The 24,775-nt window shown below is 38.1% G+C and overlaps 1 protein-coding gene across 6 annotated transcripts in view; it reads left to right on the top strand.

Moving 5' to 3' along the window:
- EPHA6 (EPH receptor A6) overlaps positions 1–24,193 on the top strand; it is a 529,992-nt gene extending 505,799 nt beyond the window's left edge. For all 6 annotated transcript variants that reach the window (XM_052794417.1, XM_052794413.1, XM_052794416.1 and 3 more), the window contains 3 exons: positions 7,827–8,020; positions 10,391–10,540; positions 13,472–24,193. In XM_052794417.1, the coding sequence (XP_052650377.1) occupies positions 7,827–8,020; positions 10,391–10,540; positions 13,472–13,586 (459 nt within the window). In that variant the 3' untranslated portion in view covers positions 13,587–24,193. The remainder of the gene's footprint in view (positions 1–7,826; positions 8,021–10,390; positions 10,541–13,471) is intronic.
- Positions 24,194–24,775: the final 582 nt, after the last annotated feature.

Genomic DNA, 24,775 nt, shown 5'->3' with positions numbered 1-24,775 from the left:
CAGAGGGTGCTATTCTTGAGCTAATCTTCTGTTCCAGCCACAGCAATATCAGCCTGTTCATCATTAGGATGCCGCTGCAAAAGCTGATTACTCTGCATTGCATGGAATGCACTTCATATCAAAATGCACGTATAGCCTCAAATTTTCTGCCTTCCCAAATGAATAGATGCAATGGTTAGTTTCACTGTGAGCCTTCTTTTAATGGAAGATTGAACAGAACAAGAAACTGGGAAAAAGGTACTAGCAAATCACAGAATCACACAACAGCTGAGGTTGAGGGACCTTTCAAGATTGCCTGGTCCAGGCCCCCTGCTCAAGCAGGGGCAGCTAAAGTATTTTGCTCAGGGCCGTCTCCGATCGGGGTTTGAGTATCTCCAAGGATGGAGACTCTGAAACCTCTCTGGGCAACCTGTGCCAGCACTCGATCACATGCACAATAGAAAAGTGTTTTCTTACATTTTGATGGGATTTCATGGTTTTCTGTTTGTGCCCCTATAGGGCACAAACTTGTCCATGCAACACTGAGTAGTAAGCACAATGACCACATGTGCCTTTACAAGCAAGGTGCACTGGGCATTTACTTTTTCCCTTTCACCCCCATTAGCACTGCCTGAGCACTGTCATAAATGCAGCATCGGCTCACAGTCCTTTCTGCTGTTGCCCCTGTCAGTTGCCACTGGCATGTCCTCTGAGCGTATCGTGGGCAGTAGTCTTTTGCCTCGTTTTCCTTACTGTGTAATTGGTATTTCATTTCTCCCTTCCCTCTGCAGCACGCCATTCATGGTTGGTTTTTTTAGAGATCAAAGCAGCCCGTGAAGCCAGAGATACCTCTGAACAAAGTCGGCCCTCAGTTCGGTCTGAACTTCAGCCCTCCCATGGTGCCTGGCTTCTGTGCAGTGCCAGTGCTTCCAACTGCAATGTCACCTCTCCATAACTCTGCCTCTGCCCCTCATCTTGCCAGTCTGCTTACCTAACTGCAAGTGATAGGCAGCTGGTAGTGACTGCAGCTCAAGGAGTTGGGAGTTGAAGATACTTTTTTGCTGTATCATCCTGTCCCACTGTCATGCGATCTTGTGCTACAACATGGGGAATTTCAGTCTCTATTCCAGTTGTGAGTGATTTCATCTGGTGTTGGGTCACCTCTCTATGAGGAACCCAACTGCCATCATCTCTTTTACCTCTGCTGTACTCATAATCCTCCTCACACCAGCTCCATTACCAGCCCACCTCTTGACTCTCCCACTGCTGTTACCATTAATGGGGAATGGGGGGGGAGAGAGAGACTTTCTATCAAGTCCATTCAGCCCCACTATTCACCTCCTGGGAAGAGGGTTTGAATGACTGGTCAGACCCTCACATAGAGTCCAAGTCACCGGGTGAGAGTAGTGCACAATACAGACCTTCATTCCAGCTGCCTCTCCCTTTCTTTGAGGCTGGCTTCAGCTGGTCCTCTTCCCCTATATCAGACCCTGTGACACATTTATTCAAGGCCATGCCAGCACTGAGAATTTATAAAGTGACCCCTCCATTTAGCATATATTAAATATTCTGCTACAGCATGAATATAGCAACATTTAATTACTCCTACATCCAAAACAGAAGTATCTGTTAATACAGAATAATGATGCAGGCCCTATGGATGCTGCTTATGCTAATGATGCTGACTCCTGGGGTCTTTCCCTGCAGTTCAGCAACATACAGCACAAAGGACTCCTTTTCTCCAGAGCCCTACCCACAGATTTTCAGTGCCGAAATGTTAACAGTGAGCACCTGTGACCTTCTAAATACATTTAGTGACTCTAAATGTCATTGGGAAAATTCAAGTTATTAGACATATTGTAAAGCTTACTTTGCTGGATATTGGGACGTTTCTTTTAGTACAATAAATTACCCTGAATTCACATGAGCTTATTTTGCAGAAATAATAGGACTTTCCCAAAGGTCAGTGATACTGCACATAAGGCAGGGAAAGTAACAGAGAGGGGCACGCACTAAACAGATTCATAAAAGACACATTATGCAAACAAATATTAATAAGGTCTCACATAAGTATAGTCAGAGGTTCTGCTACAACAAGATGTCTGGCAACATTAACATCACAGCACTTACTGTGTTTTGATCATAATGAAATTCTTCTCTAGTTAGCAATAAAATATCTATTGAATTGGGTGGGATTTTGTAAAGTACCAAAAGTTTTCCAAGTATGAACTCCTGTCGTGGTTTAACCCCAGCCAGCAACTAAACACCACGCAGCCGCTCACTCACTCCCCCCCACCCAGTGGGATGGGGGAGAAAATCGGGAGAAGAAGCAAAACCCGTGGGTTGAGATAAGAACGGTTTAATAGAACAGAAAAGAAGAAACTAATAATGATAATGATAACACTAATAAAATGACAACAGCAATAATGAAAGGATTGGAATGTACAAATGATACGCAGTGCAATTGCTCACCACCCGCCGACCGACACCCAGCCAGTCCCCCGAGCGGCGAATCCCTGCCCCCCACTTCCCCGTTTCTGTACTGGATGGGACGTCACATGGTATGGAATACACCGTTGGCCAGTTTGGGTCAGGTGCCCTGGCTGTGTCCTGTGCCAACTTCTTGTGCCCCTCCAGCTTTCTCACTGGCTGGGCATGAGAAGCTGAAAAATCCTTGACATTAGTCTAAACACTACTGAGCAACAACTGAAAACATCAGTGTTATCAACATTCTTCGCTCTGAACTCAAAACATAGCACTGTACCAGCTACTAGGAAGACAGTTAACTCTATCCCAGCTGAAACCAGGACAACTCCACAGAGCTGGGTCTATGTTTTCACATTCTGTCTTACAAATTGCTTTTCTAATTAAACAACTTTGGGGAAATTAATTCACTTTTTTAGACCATGGCTGAGTAAGTGATGTTTTGAGTGGCTGCCAGTTAAATGTTCATTTCTTACATGCATAACATAGAAGCCAATGATATGCCCACCCCTACACAAAGGGAGACAATGCCAGGAGAGGTGAGTTCAGCACTGTCTGATGCTGTGCTTATTTGCCATGTGAACACATGTTCAGTCAGATGAACTGAGTTAAGTCTACCGAGGGTCTCTTGTCCAACCCCTCAGTCACAGCAACCAAATTACAAGGAGCCAGTACAGGTAGCATGGAGCCCACACTGATGCAAAGAGAAGTGTTAAACTGATACCTGCCACCTAAATAAACCCAGTCTGTTTTTCAGAGACTACAGCGGTTCGCAAGTACCCATCAGGTCAGTGCAAGCCAGAGAGACACAACATCTCTGCATCTAGTGTCCTCTATTTATATTCCTAAGCAGGGATTTGGAAGCTGAACTTTAGGCAACTGAGTTTGAAAATGCCTCTCATAAAATTTTTAATACTGTACATGGTATAATGTAGAGGCTTAAAAATGTTATTAACTTTGAGAAATGTTCTTGTTTAAGTAAATAACCATTTTATTATTGTGGTAAGTCACTTCTGACCTGTGTTGGTGCTGATTAATGCACTTCTTAGATGTGTGGCAGGCACCAGAGGTGTCCGTTAATTAGGACTGCTGCACAGTCTGTCGTGTCTTATTGCTTAATTAATAAACATTAGCTAAAATATTGAACTTTTGAAGGAAGCTAGTATACTGATGAACAGATTGTGCTATGAGCCTGGCTTGCTAATGCTCATGTGAGGAAAGGAAGATTTATATTCCATGCCTTTGGTTTGTAGAACAGCTGTGAGTGAATTCTACTGGGACACCTGTTAGAGGCCACTGTATAAATTAGTCCATGTTGCAGAACTACAGTATTAAAAAAAAAAAGAAAGAAAGAAAAAAGAATATTTAATGGATTGTAATCAATATGCAAGAAAACTACTGTAGCAAACAAAATAAAAGTCCTTACACGTAGGAAAGTTTCTTGTAATAGTAAAATTAACTTACCCTAATATAGTTCTTTCACTTTCACAGACATCAAAACACTTGGCAGGCGCCTGGGATTGGCTCCGTACCATGAGGCATGAGCAGCTGCCTCTCCCTCCTGGTAGATTTTTCAGATGTCAGCAGGACACAGGGACAACATCCCTCTGGACTTTCTTCTGTCTCAGTCTCATTAAAAAATCTATGTTACTGTTAATAATGAAACTATCAGAAAGATTACAGCTTAATTTTCAGATGCCATTTTTGCCAATTTCAAATGATTTTTAAACTAAACATGCATAAATTTTATATAGAAGTCCATAAAATATTTTTCAGGTAATTTTGGTATCATAATTAATATTTAATATTAACTCTGTCTTCAACCTTTACAGCTATGTCTAACATCAAACAAAAATGATAAAATGTATTTAACAGGCTCCAGTCTTTAATATCATCTGTGTACAAAAATATATAAAAAGAATGGTCCCCTTTATAAAAATAAAAGCCTAAGCATTAAAAAGTATGGAAATCATTAGCTATGTTAACTGCAAAAAATATTCGCTTTCCCTTATAGTTTATATTCTTGTCTGCCAAAAAGCATTACTTGTAAAAATACACCCTGCCCATATTACTCACCTTAATGCTGACCCACAAGACCTTCTAATGAGTTTTAAACATACTCATTGCTGAAAAGAAACATACAGTCTCTTTCTCAGCATTTGACAGCAGCACAGAATATTTGCATGTTTTTCTCCTTTTGATACCCATCAAGTGTTCATCACAAAACCAGAACTAGAGAGCAGTAATCAGCCTTTTTGTTAGCAGACTCAGGGCTTCGTTTGCATAGAAACTAAGGTAACGTTCCTATTCTTTCAGGTTGAAGTAGATGGGACGTTGATTTGCCAATGTGGAAAGAGTTACACCAATTGCTAGAGCTGTTGCTATATCCTTCTTGTAGATACAGAAGTTTAGACCATTTCACAATTAATGTGCTTCTTCAACCTTAAATCAGCAAGGAAAAAGGCATTTAAAAGATGTTAACATGTATAGTCTTCACATATAATATATAATTTTATATTACCAAGGAAAATGTAATACTTCTTCCCTTTTAGGTATATGGATATCTAATTCCTCTGTTCAGAGATAGGTGCTATGCAAGTAGCAAAGCGGGAGCTAAAACAAATAAATAATAAATAAATAAGGAACTAAAAAGCTCTAATTTTTCCTACGAGACTTGATTCCCATTGCAGTATTAGACACTTATCACATCTTTACTCTTGCTTCTTAGACTCTAAAAATAATACTTGCCTCACAAGGGAAACTAATGAGGCAATATTTGCAGTTTATTTTTAAAATGTGCTGTTATTAATGAGAAATTATAATTATCCCAGTACCAGCTGGCATTTCCCTTCATACTGAAATGTTCCTTTTGAACAAGAGAGGAAACAAAATGCGCTGTAACTTCTTTTTCAAAGATATGGTAAAATAGAGTGTGTCAGAGAAAATATAACGTCTGGAAAATTGTGGTTGCTTTTGGTTTTTTTCCTGAATAAATTATTTCAGAAAAACCTCATCAGCTCTCTATTGTTGTGTTGAGCAAGTGCTTTATGTCTTATAATGGTAGAGAAGCTTTCCCTTTGCCTTAAAAACAAAATACATTTCATAAATTCATCATTTGCAACAGGTACAGTTAAATGTAAAGACTATGATATCTGCATTTCTGGGCTGCTAAAGATTGCCTCTTCAGTGACAAGTATCAACTAAGCTATGCCCCAGACTGTAACAAGTACCTATGTTTTATAAAGCCACTTTTGACAAACTGCTTGAGATACATGAGCTTTGACAGTTTTGTGAATAAAATTTCAGGTACATGGGGTTCAGTTTCATCCATCCTGAGTCTGTCACAGGAGCAATCTGGGGGGCATATTCATCGTTAGGAAGCAAGGCTTCAGAGGAAATATTTCTCTGGCAATCTGATGGTATTTTTTCCTATAGCAGCCATTTCAGCAGCCTGGATTTGGGACATTGAAGTAAATCCCAAGGAGATAAACAAGTAGCCAGAAAGGCAGGTGGAAGGATTATCATATTGACATATCATTTACTGGTAGATATCACCTCTGTATGTGCATGGCCAGTCCTGTCTGCACACACATATGTGATCTGTCAATACACACAGGTGCATAAAATTCAGAGATCCCTGTGGCAAGTAATGCTGCCTTTGGAGTGGCCTGTACTTCCCAGTGCTGTTGCCCATGGGTCCGAAACTTAACCCGTGCAAATCCAATTCCCTGCCATGTGGCAAACACTTGTTTTTCATGCATAGGTGTTTCTGCCAGGATACAAGAGGGCTATACGCTGTAGGACAAGGTCACCTCATTTTATAAAACTGGGACACCCAGCTGTATACAGCTACAAGAGTCTTGTTCCATTTTCTACCATGCCATGAAGGGAAGCTAAGGTCCTAATGTAGCTTCATTATTCTTATTTATTTGCATAATACTTGCAGCATAAGCATTAGGTACTGCTAAACAGATCCAACGACATTAATTCAGAATTCAAAAAGAGAATGAGGATATATTCCAGGATAATAAGATTGAATATATCGAAGCTACAGCTAGTGCTATAAAACATTGATTTGCCGTAAATAGTTTAATGTACCGCCTTCCAGCTGCATTAATGTCTGCGGCATGTACATACGTCTGTGTGAAAATGACAAATGTCTCCTTAAAGCAGAGTGGGTATAAATGCAGTAGGTATGTTTCTCATAAGTGCACGGTGTTATTATAAATATTGTGTACAATCATTTGTACTTTAGAGAACATTTAGTATTGGTTGGATTTTTATGTGGAAGGGTTATGTGTGTGGGGTAGGATTGGTCTTTTTCCTAGCTTTGTTTTTGATCAACCACTTTCTATCTTTCCATTCTTTTGGAAATCCTGACTATGTAATTTCTATCATCATCCCCACTGCTACCACCGCTCATTGCAGAACCTAGTAACCTTTCCTCTTGTCTTTTAAATCTTATATAGAATGAATCCAGCCAGCTTTTCATGGACCTTGCCTACTTTTGCTACCTCCTATCATGCAGAGCTGCTAATGTCCTTTTCAGACAATGTTATTTGTTACCAGTGTTACTAAAAACAAGCCTCCCTTCAACTCTGATCAAATGTAATTTTTCATACATGTGATTTATCTGTGACATCAAATCCATTTCTTTCCAAATCCTGACCAAACACAGGCTTTCCACACCTGCTGAATCTGAAAGTTTTACTCACTTTACGGTATACGGTAACACCAGAATTTTATTAACTTTTGTTTAGTCATAAACAGCTTGGACATCCAGGTTTCTGAGAGAGGTTATGCAAAATAATGTTGTGCTTCGCAGTAACTTGGTGTGTGGGACATTGCCTGAATTAATCATACTCTAACGATCAGCAGAAACATATTATCACCAAGTAAATTTGCCAGGTGCTGCAATGTGCATTTGTAGTGCTTGATTGTATTGTGACATTGCGACACACTAACACTTAGTCAGGATGTAAATGTTAGAGCATTCCAGTGTGCAGTGGCCACACGAGGTTAGTTTGTGGCCCTGTGACCCCATTCAGTACATCAACCTGAAGTGGATGAAAAAGATAGTGATACTGGTTAGTTCTTTCTTCTCCTCCTCCTTTCTTGGCTGTTTGGATGGCCGGACAGCCTAAAAAAGTGCCTACTGTGTTTCATATGCCTACAAAATACTTTGCATCTCCTCTGGTCACACTCCTGCCAGTCCTGATTCCCTGAGTGAAAGCCCAGCAATGCAGACAGCAAGCACAGCTGTGCCATTAATTGTTTTCACTGGTTTCTAATTGTCAACTTTACACTGTCCTTTCAGGATTTAACTCTAATGCCCAGTAATCATATGCATTGTATTTCTTTAGGTTATACTCTCTATTGAAGAAGGCTACAGGCTTCCAGCTCCCATGGGGTGCCCAGCTTCTCTTCACCAACTAATGCTTCACTGCTGGCAAAAGGAGAGGAACCACCGTCCAAAGTTTAGTGACATTGTCAGCTTCCTAGACAAACTGATCCGCAATCCAAGCACCCTTCATAACCTAGTGGAGGATGTACTTGTGTAAGACTCTTTTTGGTACTTTTTTTTTTTTATAACTCATGGTGGCTATCATTAGATGGTTTAGGGCATTAAGTAGGGCTGGGAGAGAGCTGCAAAGTGCTGAATTCACAAAGTTATGGGGGTTCAAATAACTTTAAGCCCCTTTTAAGGTTTGCTTTATTGTTAATACACTGTTGTATAAGGACTTTTTTTCTCAAGTCATGCAGACTTTATTGGGCATTTTTTTTTTTTTGGTCTGAGCTCTGTTTGTGCACTGTCTTTAATCTTTGCGAATCTCTTCGTTCTTTTTTTTTTTTTTTTGGCGCTCCTCCTATGTGCTTGTTTTCTCTTTGTAATTTTTTTCTCTATTCAAAAGCCTGTCTCTCCATCTGGCAGTGCTCAAGCAATTTCTGAACTGCCTTGGAGTAATTTCCTGTAGAAAGTAGTTGTGTCTTAGCTTGCTAAATCTTTATTTATCTGCAGAAGAATGGCAACAGTGACCAAATAAGAGATTATGCTATTACCATTCCAAAACAAATTCTTGATGGTGTTGCCCAAAGTTTTTTTTCTATGAATAATATTACAGAAATGAATGCAGCCCCAGGAAAAGCAAGGTTATGGTGGAAGAATTTGTCAGTTTTTGTAGGCTTATTGATCCAAGCTGTCCCTGGATATCAGCTGAAATCAGTGAAGGTCCAGGTGGCCTCACTCTGTTCATTAGCTGAAACTCACCTTAAGATAAAGGTGCTTTCATGGAGACCCCCTGGGTTTATAAGGGGTTCTCAAGGCCTGGCTGGGTCTTGCTGAGAACCTAAGTGGGTTAAGAGGGGTTTTTTTATATGGTTTGGAGAAGGGCTGAGTCATAAGGCAAAGACTGAGGCTGGTATCTTGCTGTGGTAAAGGCTGAATGGAGAGGTTACTAGGAAAACCTAGAGTTAGGGGCTACAGCCATTTCATCTACCACAAACTACTGAGGCTTGTGGGATTTAATGCCCATGCACTAGAGTTAGTGGCCTTTCTGTGTATGTGCATATAAATAATATATGTCTTGCTACTTGTACCTGGGTCACTTTATTTAGCGTCAGAGTAATGCATTTTTATCTATTCTTATTTTAAAACGTTACTTAAGATCTAAAAACTTATGCCTGTTTTCTTGCAGTCGAGCTCTTATTGAGCTCACCTGCCTGGGAGAGTTTTTCCATTCATTTGGGAATGCTTGATGCAGTCAATCTGAATGAGTTAACTTATGAGATCAGCAGTTATTCTATAAAATCATACAATCATAGAGTAATTCAGGTTGGAAGGGACCTTAGCAGGTCTTTAACTGAGGTTTGTACTTAACAATGTTCTCCTGTCCTTCAGTTTTGCTCTCTATCATTTTGATAATATAAATGAAAATCAGTGTGTTTAATTTATTTGAATATGTGTGGTTGAAACTCAGTATGTTAAGATACTAGGGTGTGTTGTTTCCTACATTATACATAAGTCATGTTCCATCAGTTAATGTTGGCTGGCTTTTACTGTCTAAATTTTCATTTTAAATAAATTATATCCTTCTCCTAAAGGCTATCATAAGCTTTTATGAACAGCAGTGTGCTCTTTCTGCATTCTGTTCTTACAGTTTCTCTACACAAAATGTACAAAGTCAATGGAAGTTGTGAGCCCTCACCAGTGTGGTATGCAACAGAAGACTGGAAATATATGCCCCAAAATTGGAATATATTTTTTTTTGCCCCCACCTTTCTGTTTCAGTTGCAATAATATTAGGGAAAAGAACTGAAACAGAAATGTAACCAAATTAGCTCCTTCATTTTTATCTGCTACTCTATATAAGTCTATGTAAAAGCAAAGATATAAAATTGTATTCTTTTTGCTTCTTTTAGGCTTAGTTTTAGGTTTTGAACACTGTAATCAAAATGTTCCTATTGCATAATGGTATAACAATAAGGAGCCATCTGGGGTTTTTTGTAGATAAACGTAAAAATCATCTCACAGTGTTTTAATATTTTTAAATTGTATCTCATGTTAAATTTTGTTTGTCCTTTACTTTGACTACTGTATTTGACTACTACAAATTATTATCATCCTGATCTGTAAAGAAACACTCTGAAAACAAAAATAAGAGCAGTGGGAGAGGTCTGTTCCTTGGTTTGTTACTGAGCTGCAGTGCTTTAAAAAAAAAATATTGTTTCATTAGTGCAATTTGGCAGACTGACATGATTTGTAAGTTTTAGACAATGGGTTAAATTGATCCTAGGTCAAGATCTGACCTTTACAGCTCAGGCTCCTCTCTCATTCCTTCTGCCTTTTAATAAAACCAATGAGCACCAGAGTAAATTGAGTGTTATATTTTTGTACTGCTTTGGTAATATTTGCATTTTGTTTTTACAGAATGCCAGATTCACCTGGTGAAGTTCCAGAATATCCTTTGTTTGTTTCAGTCAGTGACTGGCTGGACTCCATAAAAATGGGTCAGTATAAAAATAACTTCATGGCAGCAGGTTTCACAACTTTGGATATGGTTTCAAGAATGAATATTGAGTAAGTATGTAATCTATTATCCCTATTGTGACTAAACAATCTGAATTTGTTTAGATGCTGCAGTCACGTAATCATCATGATATATGGAACAGTGCTTTCATTTCATTTCCTTTCCTACCTAAGCTAATAAAAGACAAATACAGTTTTTTACCAAAACAACACAGGAGAAAGATATGATTAAGAGACCCAGAACTGAGAGTTTCATTCTGTGACCATAACAAACACTAGCAAAGGTCAAGCAGTGAGCATCCTTAAATGTTTCTTGGGAAATCAGTTTTGATCTAGACCACTGAAATCAGTGGCAAAAATCTTTTCTTACTTTGCTATGAACATCATCAAGCCCATGTCAGTCCCCATGAGGAAGTTGTTCCACACCTTGCAGCCCTTCTTCAGCCGTCTCTGACACCACTCTATCGTTTTTTAAATGAAAACCCTGCACCCAGTATATAAGGGTTTGAGCAAACTATGGATTAATATGGTAGCATAATGATAGGATCTATTTTGTTCTCTGGGAATTCGTGAGAAGGGAATAATCTTTTATTTGATGCTGGGACTGTTTGTATTAATAATGGTAATGGTCAGTTAAGATTCAATAATTTTACATGTGAAGTTAGGACTGGTTTTTCTCCCCTGTGTATCACTTTACATTCACCTACACTGAACTTCATCTGCTGCTTTATGCAGTCACTTAGTCTTACAAGATCTAAAACTTTTCACAGCTGGCCCTTTCCCTTACTACTCTGAACAATTCTGTCTCTCACCGACTGACTTTTTCACCTCTGTGCACACCTGTTTTTCCAGACCACTTACTGATTTGTTGAACAGTAATGTTTGACATTATCCCAGCATAGGTCCCTGAAGATTTCTATTAATGACATTGTAAAACCTGACAATTTATGCCTACTTCCTGTCTTTAAACCAGTTATTTAGTCATGCAAAGACCTTCTTATGCCATAGCTCTTTATTTTCCTTATACAGCTTTGATGAGGAATCTTCTCTAAAGCTTTTGGAAATCCAAGTGGGGTGTATCAAATGAATTGCCGTCACCATATGTATGCCTACTCCCCCATTGGAAACAAGTAACTTTATAAAACAGAACTTCTCTTTGCAAAAGCCATGGTGATTCAAGTAGATGATTTATCCAATCCATCCAATAATTCTATACTTTACTGTAGTTTCTATTATGCCTTGTAATGACTTCAGACTCACAGGTCTGTGGTTCCCCAGCTCTCCTGGAAACTTTGTCTGGCACCACTTTCCATGCCTCAGGCACCAAGAAATTTTTAATCACATTGAACACAGCTATCAGCTCCCTCTCTCACATCCCTGTTAGTAATTCCACTATTTCATCCTTTAGCTCTTTTAAAACTCTTGGCTAAATATAGTCTTGTTCTGGAGGTGGGTTGTTGCTTGTTTTTTCAGTTTGTCCCATAACCTCTCCTGCAGTCGCTTCAACTTCAGACGGATCCTCTGGAAAGTCCCCCATAAAGATTCCGGCATGGGAATCACTTCAATTTCTTCTGCAGTGAATCTCAACTCAAATAATTGGTTTAGTCTTCCAACACTGGCCAGTCTTTCAGTGCTCTTTTATACCCAAATCATCATTAGACTCTACAGACACTCTGGCAGGCTTCTTGTACCCAGTGAGTTTGCTAAAAGACTTATTAAGTGTTTTATTATTAGGTGTCTTTTTCTGGTTGTTCCTCAAGTTTTTTAGCCTGCCTTACTGTGCTTTTACAGATTATCTGTCTAAGGTTATCATCCTTTCTACTTTCTTTCTTTAAATACAACTTTAGCCTTTTGAAAGATTCCTTCTTTCTTCAAATAACTTCTGTTACCCTAGGTCTGCTGGCTTCTTTCTGAGCTTTATCAGGCCTTCCTTGATAAGTGCTAAGCATTGTTCTTGCATTTCTAATACCACTCCCCCGTGTAAAGTTTTATTCTTTTAGCTGACTCTTTAGCTTATAAGACACTCAGTATTTTTGCATAGTCCCTGCTGACCTTAAGTGTTGTGTATCATCCCCCACATGGATGTTAAGCCTAAGTACATAATAGTTGCTGGTATCCAGTGGGTATTCCTCTGGAGGATACAGAGGCAGGTATCCTGAACTGCAAATCTGAAAAGGTCATGCCTCATCCCATGAGCACCTTTACTAGCTATATCGTCAAACAATTTTTGAGGATATCTAAACAGGCAATGTCTATGCTATGTCCCAGTATGGGATTTGCACAATTGACAAGGCATATCTGAAGTTTCCTGCCCTCACCACCTGTGTGATCTCTCTCAGCATCTTGCAGTTGGTGATGTTTAGAGAACAACTAAACGAGTGGATTGTGCTGGATGGTGGAGGCTGTCGACTTCATTCTTGCCAAAGAGTCAAGCTCTGTGGGTGGGATACCCCCTCTGGGGTGCAGGTCTAAATGAGATGAAGGGAAACTGGGAGGGAAATCTGGGTTAAGCTGGAAGATTCGCTGCTATTCTGATCTTTAGACCATCTCTCACCATCATTCCCCTAATCATCAGAAGTACAGCCTCTGTTATTTCTGCCTCAGGACTGCAAGAGTGAGCGTATCAGCCCCGTTCCTTTGCAAGTATGAGTGGGAAACATTTGCTACTAACATATTATTAAAAATGGGCTATTAGAACCCACTTCTCAGGTTCTTCCCTGAGATTTGGAAAAATTACTTGACCATTAGTATCACAAAAGATACCAGAGCTCTAACTACAATTTTTTTTTTTTCTTAAATGGCTGTCTTTAAAAATTTGGAATTGACAGGTGCAGAAAACTTCAACACTTGCAGCTTTCTTTTTTGTCCCAGTCAGGAAGGTAAACTGTCCTGAAGAAGAGCAATCCATCATATATTTATACTCTTTTGTGTACAAGAGGCTTTACTATACTTGCATCCAAGATGAAACTTTTTATCTTGCAGTGACATTAGAAGAATTGGAGTTGTACTCATTGGACACCAGAGACGAATAGTCAGCAGTTTACAGACTTTGCGGTTACACATGATGCACATACAGGAGAAAGGATTTCATGTATGAAAGTACTAGAATCAACTGTGTTTTGTGCCTCAGCATTTATAAAATGGAAAAATATTCTCATTCTTCCCTTCTGCTCTTCCCAACTTCAAGAACTGCAATCTCCTGTTCAGACTATAAAAGTACTTCTATGTTAATGCTTCCAAACTGGAATTTTTAATCACACTGCATAGCTCCTCCGCCACTTATCTGCCGATAAAATCCTGGCCTACTACAAGACTCTTGCTACACATTGATGAATAACTCAGCATGGATGTGTAACTTTGTATAACACTATTTGGGAAACTTTCATGAACTTACTTGAAAGTAGTAATCTATTTGGCCTGGTGTGGCTTCTTTATCGATGTATTTAGAGTTTGCTGGTAGATCAAAAAGTATTTGACTTCTTTCATGTTCTGTGACCATGTAACTTCCAATACCAAATGTGCAATCAAAAAGAAGTTTGACATAAATATTTATTTTCTCTCTTAATTAAATCCAGACGTATGGGTCCTATCGTTATATTACTTTACGATAGTTCGAATGCTGGTAAGCTGGTGCCTCAAAACATTAGTATTGTTTGCAGAAATGACTGATGATTTTATGTAGTGAGTTTTCAATGTGGGAATAATTGGGAGGATAGTGAGCGAAATCTGTTTGAAATCTTAAGGTCCTTGATTTTGAATTACTTTAGCACTCGACACTTTTTATGCTTTAAATTTTAGATTAGGTTGGAAAACTTGTTCATCCTTGGGATTCTTCACCACCCTAGACTTTTTTTTATTTTTTTTTGGTAATACTCAGCATTTGCTTCTACTACGTGGCAAATACTCACTGGAAAACTGTTTGTAACATTTCCATAACCATGTGTAAAACATGGTTGTCAGCTATATCGTGGCCACATAGACTTCAGAAAGCTTTCTGTTCCAAAAATGCAGGCCTCTGCTGCTTGAACTACGCATAATTTCCACCAGTGGTAGTAGACCTTAGAGGGCCAGCCATCAGTGGGGTGATGTGCTTATTCCCATGGGAGCAGGCCAGCCATATCATTCTCCAGTTGAGGGCAGCGGTACAACCACCAACTAATGCTGGAAGTTACACACTGCGGTATTCAGTTATCTTGTACATAGGCAGAAAAGGAGACGTAGGACAGCAGTGTAATAATATGTTGCCTTGAGTCTACTTCTAACTGCTTTTAGAAGTAAAAAGCAGACTCTGCTGAAATGGAGCTCTGGTTACTATGGGCTAGATCTTCATTTAGTACAGTTATCTAAATGACATTGAAGACAATGACCTTTAGAACTCTTCAATAGCCATATTTACATGCAAGAAAATGTCTGCAAAGGCCTAACATAATATTTGTACCTCTTTAAGACTTACAGCTTTCATGTTCTGTTCAGACAGCTTACACAGACGTGCTGGGCTACATTTCCAAACTTTTGCATGGGATACGTGCTACTGGGAACAGGGGAACGAGCGCATGTCTGCGTGCTGTAGAAGTCACACGCAGATCTACATGCATGTCACATGTAAACTGGGTGCAGATGCTTTTGTTGATTTATACATAGTTTGGAGGATGTTTTTTAGTTATGTGGCATTCCAATATACTCAAGCATTACAACTCTTCTGTTAAAACATGCATTTGGGCAATTAGTATAATATATGTGTATATCAAAATGAACTAACTACTTAATGTAATCATAATGATATTTACTGCTTAATTTACATCTTGTAAATCAAAATGTATCTCCTAACTCTTGGAAAAGGCTGCTATTGTATACCGGTGGCAAAGAAGGAAAATCAGAAAGCAACTCAGAAAAGATTATGCTTCCAACCAGTTCACAGAGTAGGACACGCTAGGCCTGATTCACTGTTGTCACTTCATGCTGGAATAACTGCATTAGTTTAAGTGGTATAACAGTAGTGCACTAAGTAAATTTTCCTTTCTTTCATTTAAAAAAAAAAAACAAACAGATTTAACTGAGGAACAAGTTTTCTAAAGATCAGGATTCACCAGTGTTCTACAACGCCAATTTGATGAGCTTTTTTTAAAGAAGGGCAGCTCCAGTCCTATTCTAGCTACAAAGGTAATTTTGCCAGCATGAGCAGTCCCACTGAACTCAGTAGGACTGTACAAGCATGTGCATTTTGCAGGATCACAGGCCTTTAGTGGGGAAAAAAAGCATTTGTTCTTTTCTGTGACTGTCACTTGAAAAATTCTGCCCCAATTCCACATCTGAATAATTTTTTGGTAAAGGTTCTCTTATGGAAAGAAAATCATACTTACCTGAAGCCTTTTAAAAAATACTGTCATCACAGAGTAATTTAAAAGTTCATTTTCCTTAATCATTTTGTTATCCATTTTGCCTGTCATTGCTTCCGTGGCCAACAACGTGACATCTGTGGAAGGAGCCTCTCTCACAATTAAATACATTACCGAGGAGGTATGAGTCTGTTATTTGTTAATGGGGTTTTAAAATTACTCATAATTAATCCAAACCATGTATGTGCACTTCTAAATTCTCCTTTGCACATTTTTTCATTCCTGGTAGTGTGGATGCAGAGCAGCATGTTATGTGTGCACAAACTGGATATATCTCATGGAAATTAATTTAAAAATTTATCACACTACTGAAAATATATTTTCAATAGAAAAAATATAACAATATTAAAACATTTATTAATCAGATATATTTTTTTATATAAACAAGAGTTTGGGTAACCAGAAAGGAAAGAACAAGGGATTCTTTGGGTGAGGATGTTTATTAAAAACATTGTAAATCCAGGATTTTGTGGGTTTATATGGCTTGGGTTTTTGTTGTTGTGGTGCAGTATGACACTTTTATATTAGTTATCTTGATCAAATTTATATTTTCCCCATTTTTGGAAACACTTTATTTGCTCTTGCTCCAATTCCAAGCTTACTCTTGTTTGGGGGGAGGGGGTCCTATTGTTTTCATTTAAAAACAAACAAAAACCCAACGGGTGTTATTTTTCAAATGTGAGCTTAATTCTGTGCAGGCCACAAATGTATATCTGAAATTAGAGTAAATTTCTTTGTTACAGGGGATACTTTCTTCAGGTGAAAATCAGCTTTATTTGGTTACCCTGCATATTGCAGTGTGCAGTTAGAGTTTAAATTTAACAAATTTAAGCAAATCTAGTAGGCTGTTTTTGAGAATCTGGCCCACATTGCAGAGTGCTTCATGACTGAAAAGTTCACAAAATAAAGTGTGCATGATACGCAAGCCAGAAAAAAAAAGGCATTAAAAAGAGGATATAAGGAAATAGTTCTAAGTTATTTACAAGTAATATCCATATGTAGATTTTTCTCACAGATCTGACTGTCATTAATCTAGAATAAAATCCATCCACCTGTACTGTTACCATGGCTCGTGTATCGCTTAAGCCTCCAAAACATAGCTTAAGTGAGGGCCTTGACTGAGCAGGACCAGATTAGTGTCTCTTGGCTGACAAGTGCACTGCCCCAGCTGTCCATCACGTGCCAACCACAGTGCTTTCAAAGTTGACTGACAAGCAACTTGGATGTCCATGGGATGGTCATCTAACATGGAAACCATATCAGTCATCCTTACTCAAGCTATCCCCACTTGTCAACCAGAGCCCTGAGACATACTGGGAGGAATTCTTCTCACCTAATTTTTGGAGGTCTGATTTGAGCAAGTCATCTGAGGTTCCCTTTTAATCAAGGGAGAGAAGTGGGCCCTTGTAGGATGTGAGTCATCTGATAAATGTAATTAGTTACTTCTGGGTTAGATTAATTGTGCCAAAGAAGGACCTGTTTCTCTGCATTCAAAGAGATCAAAATGACTAGCTCACATCCAGGCATCTGTGCTTGGTCAGGTGAATCTCATGCATTGATTGTATCCAGTCCTTATGCTGAACCTGTGAAAAAGAGAGGATCTTGTCCATAATGCTGGTGTTAAAACTGAACAAGTAACAGCAGAAGGTTCAGTAGATTTTGCTCATGAGGTGTTTGCATATTGGAATTACTGAGGAGCAATGGGACTCCATGAGGTGACAGGAAGAGAATTGAGCTATGTAATTTAAATTTTTCTTAAACAAAAGTTACCCTTTTTGTTTCCAATGAATGTAAATTCAGTGTCTGTCTAATAAAAGCTTAGACACATGCTATGCTTTAAGACATCAGCCAAGACTTTTCAGCATAAGGCAATCCTCTAATTGCAAATAGTGCACTCGACAATAAATTCAAATAAATTAGTTGCTCTGGACAAAGCATTCTGTGTGGAAAATTGTATTGGGTATTTGCTGGATTATTCTGACATGGAACTCGCAGGCTGTAGTACTTTGATTTTTCTGTAATTTAAGACTGACTATCCATTTTCTATTTTTTATATGATGAGCCTAATACTGGGCTCCATTAATTTCTTTTTCAATGCAGATTCATACAGGATCCAAAGGTGGCTCATAAGTAACGTACAGGTGCCCTTTATTCAGATGCAGTAGAGATTCACAATGTGGAATAGCTGGGACGTGGAGGTGCCTAGTAAGACTGTATTGACCACAGCAATTTCCATGTTCGAATGGCCCCATGGGACCATATGAGCCACCAAGATAAAGCAGCATAGAACATACTTTAACTTGTATTGAAGATCAGTTGCTAAATTTCAGGTGGCCCCATTGCAAACTGAAGCATGTATTTAGCTGATTTAACTCAGCTGATGGAATGGTTCTATGGGACACATTTTGGCAGCTGAGAATTTCTCTTATGAATACAGGGTACCTGTAACTACCCAGTCATGGACTCAGTTTACCTTGGAATATGTCCTGCAGAGAGTGGAAAGGAGGACTCACTTCTAATCCAATCCAACACATCTTTTAGAGTAACAAAAGTTAGAGTCATAATAAAAAGTCTGTCTTCCATTGCATTTTCTAGGAAAAGCATTAAAAATAGAGATACTTTACTCACGGCATTTGCACATAGTTGAAGAGCACTGTATTCTGTTAAACAGTTTTCTTCCAGAATGCCCTTTTTCACCAACTGTAATTGATCTTTCCTGAATAAATGGCAAAGATAATCTTTTTTTTTCTTTTTATAATGGTACTATGATTATTTTTTGAGAGTGAGGGAAAGATGTGTTGGGCTGGGCTAACACTTAGTAGGACAGTGATCTTGAAATCTCCTGGAGAGACAAATGAATCGGCCCTGAAAAGGAAAAAAAATCCCTAAAGCCTACAATAAGGTGAAAAAGGAAGAACTGCCCATATTGTGCTAGGGATCTCTAACATAAACCAAAGGGTTGCATAAGACAGTTCAATGCACTTACAGCTCACAAATATCTTCTACCATCACATACTGTATTTAGTAGTGCACACTGCTCATCCATGAGTGCTATGGTTGTGTATAGTTCCTCAGATTATGGACCAGGATACGTTGAGCATGTTATGGATATAAAATATTTGTCTATATGTACATAAAGAATTGTATATATAATGTATATCATAATGTCTGAGGTTTTTCAAACCTCCCAAATTAATTACCTAACTCCCAATAATACTAATGGGGTTGATCTGCTCCATTGGCTTTTAAAATTTTTAACGGCATGCACTGTATGTGTATAGTACTTCCCAAACTTCCTTGGCTTGTTATCTGGAAATGGACAGCCTCTTGTTTCCTCCGCAGGCAGAAAAAACATTTTCAAACTGGCTTACAGAAAGCTGCCTGGTCATCTGATGCTGACCCTTCTACTGCCACCACACCAAACCCCTTTCTAATAATTCTTTTCCGTACAACTTGTTACTGTGGAAATCATCAGTGATCATAAAGGGGAAGCAAGGTGCCCATGACCCAGTATCTCTAGTAAGATGTAGTCCATGCTATAAAAAGTTTGAGTCCCTCTGCTGAAGTCACCAAAGATGTTTAGTATATAAATTATTTTCTTTTAAATAGCCATTTATAGACACTTACGAGGTTAAAATGAAGGAAATTTTCAAGGGAATATGAGTAAGGATATGCCAGTGTATAGTATAAAAAGATGTGATTAATTTTAGAAAGAAAAAACAACAAAAATGGTTGATGAAAAAACATGAGGTTAAAAAATTGATTAGAATTAAAATATATTTCCATATTTTTTATGTGTAATAATACAATGCCAGTTCAGTGAAATCTACTTCTGTGTACGTTTCTTTAAATATCCTACATGAGTATCTCTTACCTTTCTTTCCTGCAAGAGATTTCCCAAGTACCTCTCTCTTCCAGAAAGGTTTAGCCTATTATTTTTCATACCTGTGTAATTAAACTGGAATAAAAAATGCCAAGTCATGACACTGAAGGTATGGAAAAAAATATATTAAAAAGGTCAGTCTCAAAATCATTTGAAGTTTTCACACCTGTTCTACTTTGTTCCTGTCCAAAATTTTGACCTATGTCTAAGCATCTGAGCACTTTGACTAGTAGGTAACTACACGTGCGTCTCAGTAATAATGTGTGTACTGTGCCACGCTCAGAAACTCCTGAATCTGTAAACAGTTACGTGTTTGTGTGGCTTAATTCACATAAGGAGGTTGATTAGAAATGGGACTATTTACATGAGTAGAGTTAGGCATAAAGGACTTGCAAATCCAAGTCCCTATAAAATATTTGTAAGGCAGCATGGGATAACATATTTTGTCTTCTTTTTTTTTAACTTCAGTACCACATATAGTTTCCTTGAGGAGTCCAGTACATTCATTGATATTATCATAAAACCTGCTGCCCCTATTTTTCTTGATATGTGAGGAGACATTGCTGACTTTTTTCTTCATTTGGGAAATACTACATGTTTTGGGGAATATTCATCTCTAATATGCACATCAGCAAGCTGATTACAAATTTGTGAATAAACCATAATAAATACTAATACTTCTCATTATTGACACTTCAGTGAAGAACTGCTAAGCAGCAGCATGTATGTTGAGAGATAGATAAGCCAAAACCCTGGGACTGAAAATTCACAAATCAAAGAGAATTCTAGCTCTCTGTATTCTGAACTGTGTGATGCCTGGGGCCTTGGTTGTATAGAAAGGAACCTTGAATCTAGAATCTTGAAAATCATATTTGGGGGAAATCTGCACTGGAATCCAAATATTAATTTCTGGTTGTGAATGATGAAAAAGTGCCCATTGAAACAGTCTAGGGAGTATTTACACAGTATCAAGACCGCATAGTGCTCTGAGGCTCCTCTACAGCAGTGATTGAAAAAAAAAATCTGATTTACTGGTTTTCCAGGGTCCAGCCTATGACAAAAAAAACAGGTACAACTGTCATCATTTAGATTAGAAGCTCCCATAGACACAGTTCTGTAACTGAAAGACTACTTATTCTTCTTGTTGCATACTGGCTTTTTTGAGAGGAACCTAAATAAACAGTAAAGAGTAGAGCTGTCCAGTTAAGTGGCTTACAAACTAGATTTTCAGTTTTCTCTCATTCAGACTGAGCTCTACCTGAGAATGATTAAGAGGCAAAAAGGAAAAGCAAGAGAGGGCTATTTTTTTTTTAAGAAGCTGAATGCTCTGAGCTGTATAACTTACCGTCACAGTCCCTTTATGTACAATAGGATTAGCTGAAAAAGACAAAATGCAGACAATGTTTCAAATCTGTGGATTATTTTAGTTACTAAATGCCTAATTCACAAGTTCCATTTTTGTCTTGGGAAGGTTCTACTCTAATACACCCAGTATTTCCAAATCCTGCTGAAAGATTTTAATAAACTTCTTGATGGAGTAATTCCAGGGACAATGATGTAACTGTGAGGAATTAAATGTTTTGGTGTCAATAGCCATGGTCTTGCTATGACCAAAATTCATGAGAGTTTGTTACTGACTTCACTGACAGTGAGATGAAGCCCTGCATTACACATACTGTATGTAGGATTCAGCTCTCCAAACAGATTCTCCTTTCCTGCATCCCGCTACTGTCATGGTTGATTTGTTGTTAGAGAACCAGCACTTACTAGGACACATGCTGTCTTGTCATTCAAATGTATCACTAAAATTTTTGCTAGTTTTAATTTCTCTGTTGAGAGTTTCAGGTTGAGATGTAGGTTGGTCCTTCAGGGCACGATCCAAAGTCAGTTAAATCCATGAGAAGATGCCAATAGACTGAAAGAGGTTTTGGATCAAAGGTTTCTATAGATTTGCATGGAATGGATGGTCACATTTAATAGGGGAGAAGAGAGTGCACTGACCATAAAAGACAAGGCTACTACCTCAGGGATATGATGAAATAGATTATGATTACCTTCAACATGGCAGAGCTGAACTGCAAGGTACAAAAGGTGGTTGCTGCACTCTTTTTTTTAGCTGGAATGGGCTACCATCTCTGCGTTTTGAATAAGTACTTAAAATGACCTACGCATCTAATAGAGTATCTAACAGAAATGTTTTTGGTTGTTTTTTTTTTTCCCTAGAAAATTCCCCAAAGTCCTGGATTTAAATTCAGGAGAAAACCATCAAACCATCCCCATCAAACAAACACAATCTACAAAAAAATGAGATTTGTCTATCTTTCTTCTTTCCTAAACATTATGCAATATTATCTCCCCTTCATAATAGAAGTTCTAGCTGATCATTTCCCTCTTTGAACAAGCGGTTTCATACTCCTAGTGCATTGCAGTGTAAGTTTCGAGATTTGCCAGTTAATGAAACGCGCAGTAGCAAACAAAATAACTAATGCCCTCCTAGTGGTTCTGTTTATTGGACTCTCTCATTAATTCCCTATCTCAAGAAAACCATCCTACTCTAAGATTCTTAACACATAAACACGTAAGCATTTTAAAGCTTATGGCCATGATTCCCTATCTGCCTCTCCCCAAGAAACATGTAGCTTTGAATTGGCAGTGTAGTATTTTTAATACCATTTCTTTTGCAGCAATTTCTTCACCCAAGTTTTCTACATAAGGTAGAGAGGGCTATTTCAGATTAAAAGTTGGAAAAGTTGTTTCTTGGCTAACTCTGGTGAAGGAACTGGATTCAGTCAGGACTTCAGTATATGTTGCTCTTACCTAGCGCCTTGCGTCTGCTTCTGTTGAGGCCAATGTCAAAATTCTCTGATGGTATCAGTTACGTCACGCACGGTGATGCTGTGGCTGAAAACCCGGAGACTAACAAAAAGGGCTTGTTCTTGTTTGGTGCAGTATAACTCCTATTGACTTCAGTAACAATGACAGGTACTCTGTGCTTCTCAGGATTGCATCTGCAGTTTAGCAAGGAAAAAAAATCTTTAAAAGATCATGTGAAACCTTATTTACTGAAAGGCAATAGTTTATGTTCTAGCAAAGCAACCTTCATTGATCAAGTTGGAATTAATTGTTTTAATTTTGTCATCAGGGTTTTTTTTAAAAAAAACCACTTTGACTTACAGAAAAAATGCAAGAAAAATATTTGACTACCTTCTAAAAATTAACTTTGATTTACTCTTGGAAGATAACATGGTTGGTATGTTCTCTCAGGATAGCCTCTATCTATTTCTGTGTGTTGGTTTTAAACATATCTGAATTAAAAGGGTTTTTAATCTCTGTCTCTTCTGTGAAATTAGATTGTACACAACTAAATATGACTGCTCTTCATAGTTTGCTGTTCTAGCATAGCCATAAAATGTATCAATGTATGTGTATATATGAATAACTATTTGATGACAGACACTTTATATTATATATTTAAGCAGCCATGTCAAAACCTTAAAGGTAGATGGCTTCAAAAGTAATGGTATAGTCATAATACTCACAAACTATTTTACAAACAAACCGTGGCCTCAGCACAGATCTCATATCCTTACCAGTAGTCTGAAACCCACCTTTTCTTTAAAGACCCCAGATAACATTTTGTTTTGCCATTGCTTCTTTTCCTCTTACCAAGATGTATTTGAATAATGACAACTACCTGTGACTCAGTCTTCACCATTCATCTCACAGAAAAGCAGCCTTGGTACTGTACCTCTAAGTTGTATCTTCATCGGTCTGAACTTGTGTAGCATTGCACACAGCAAGCGCGCTCTACTCAGAATGAGACTGAACATTTCACAGCTGGTATCGTTCGTTTCCCCCTGGGACTGCCTCACTGTTCAGAATGACTTTTCTTCACGTAATATATCTCCCATACATGTTCCCACTGCATTTTTCTTTCTGCCTTTTTGCCTGTTCATAACAGTATTGTAGGAATAGCCATGAAATAAAAAGCTTAATGTACTGATTTGCAGTCCCAAGGGGAATTTACATTAGAAGTGAAGTTGTTATTATTTACTGAAAAGTGGTGTTATCTTCTTTTTTTTATTATTATTCTATTCCTATGATAATATGATGTTCCATGTAAATTTTCATGTGCTGGCATGCCTACAAGTTAATAGTGTAATAGAATGCTCAGCTCTCAACATTAGGATGTTTTTAAGGTGAATTGCATTACATATGCCATCTCTTTGCAGAAAGAATATGGGGTTTGGCAAAGCTACCTGCTGAGCAACATAATAAGATTTTTGTACAAAGTACAAGTTACTGATTATTATTGTATTTTATTTTTCTATGATTTCCTAAGAGGCATTATCAGGTCTTACAGATGGGGTAAGCCTGTTTATTAAGATATTTATTAGCAAATAAAAGTTACAGTACTGGTGGTTATTTTTGAGTTAATGGTGTTTGTTTTGCCTTAAGTTACTAATATAATGATACGGAGTGAAGCCTGTCATACACGATCATGCAAAAAACCCCCAGCTGCTTAACACAGGGTGGTATACTAATAAAGATGGACCGGCAATATGTTCTAACACTTCAGATGCTTCAGGGTGGTGGTGTTTTTTGTTTTTTAACTAAAGAATGCTTAATCATAGTGGCCTCTTCTGTGCTTACCATGGAGCATTTATGCTCTGATAAATGCCTTGTCAAAATGCACATACCATTAACAACATCAGGAAAAAACTGTACACACTAAAATTTCCAAACAGCAGCACTCTCCTTCTTCAGAAACACTGGAAATCTGAATTTTAAATAGATTTTAATGTGCTATTAAGATTTTGCAGTACTGTTCACCCTCCTTACAGTGGTTCATTAAGCTATGCAACTCCTTCTCTAGTGTTTTTCAAAACTCTCACTGACAAATGCAGTTTTAAAACTGATCATATTATGTAAATAATGCCAGGGCAATACAGTGATTCACAAAGAAGTGAATGCCATATACAATAATCAGACCCTACCTCAAAGAGT

This window comes from Harpia harpyja, chromosome 8 (assembly GCF_026419915.1).
Source record: "Harpia harpyja isolate bHarHar1 chromosome 8, bHarHar1 primary haplotype, whole genome shotgun sequence".
NCBI classification, from domain to species: Eukaryota; Metazoa; Chordata; class Aves; order Accipitriformes; family Accipitridae; genus Harpia; species Harpia harpyja.
Note: the sequence above shows the minus strand (reverse complement) of the source record. Positions and strands in the feature narration are given on the sequence as shown.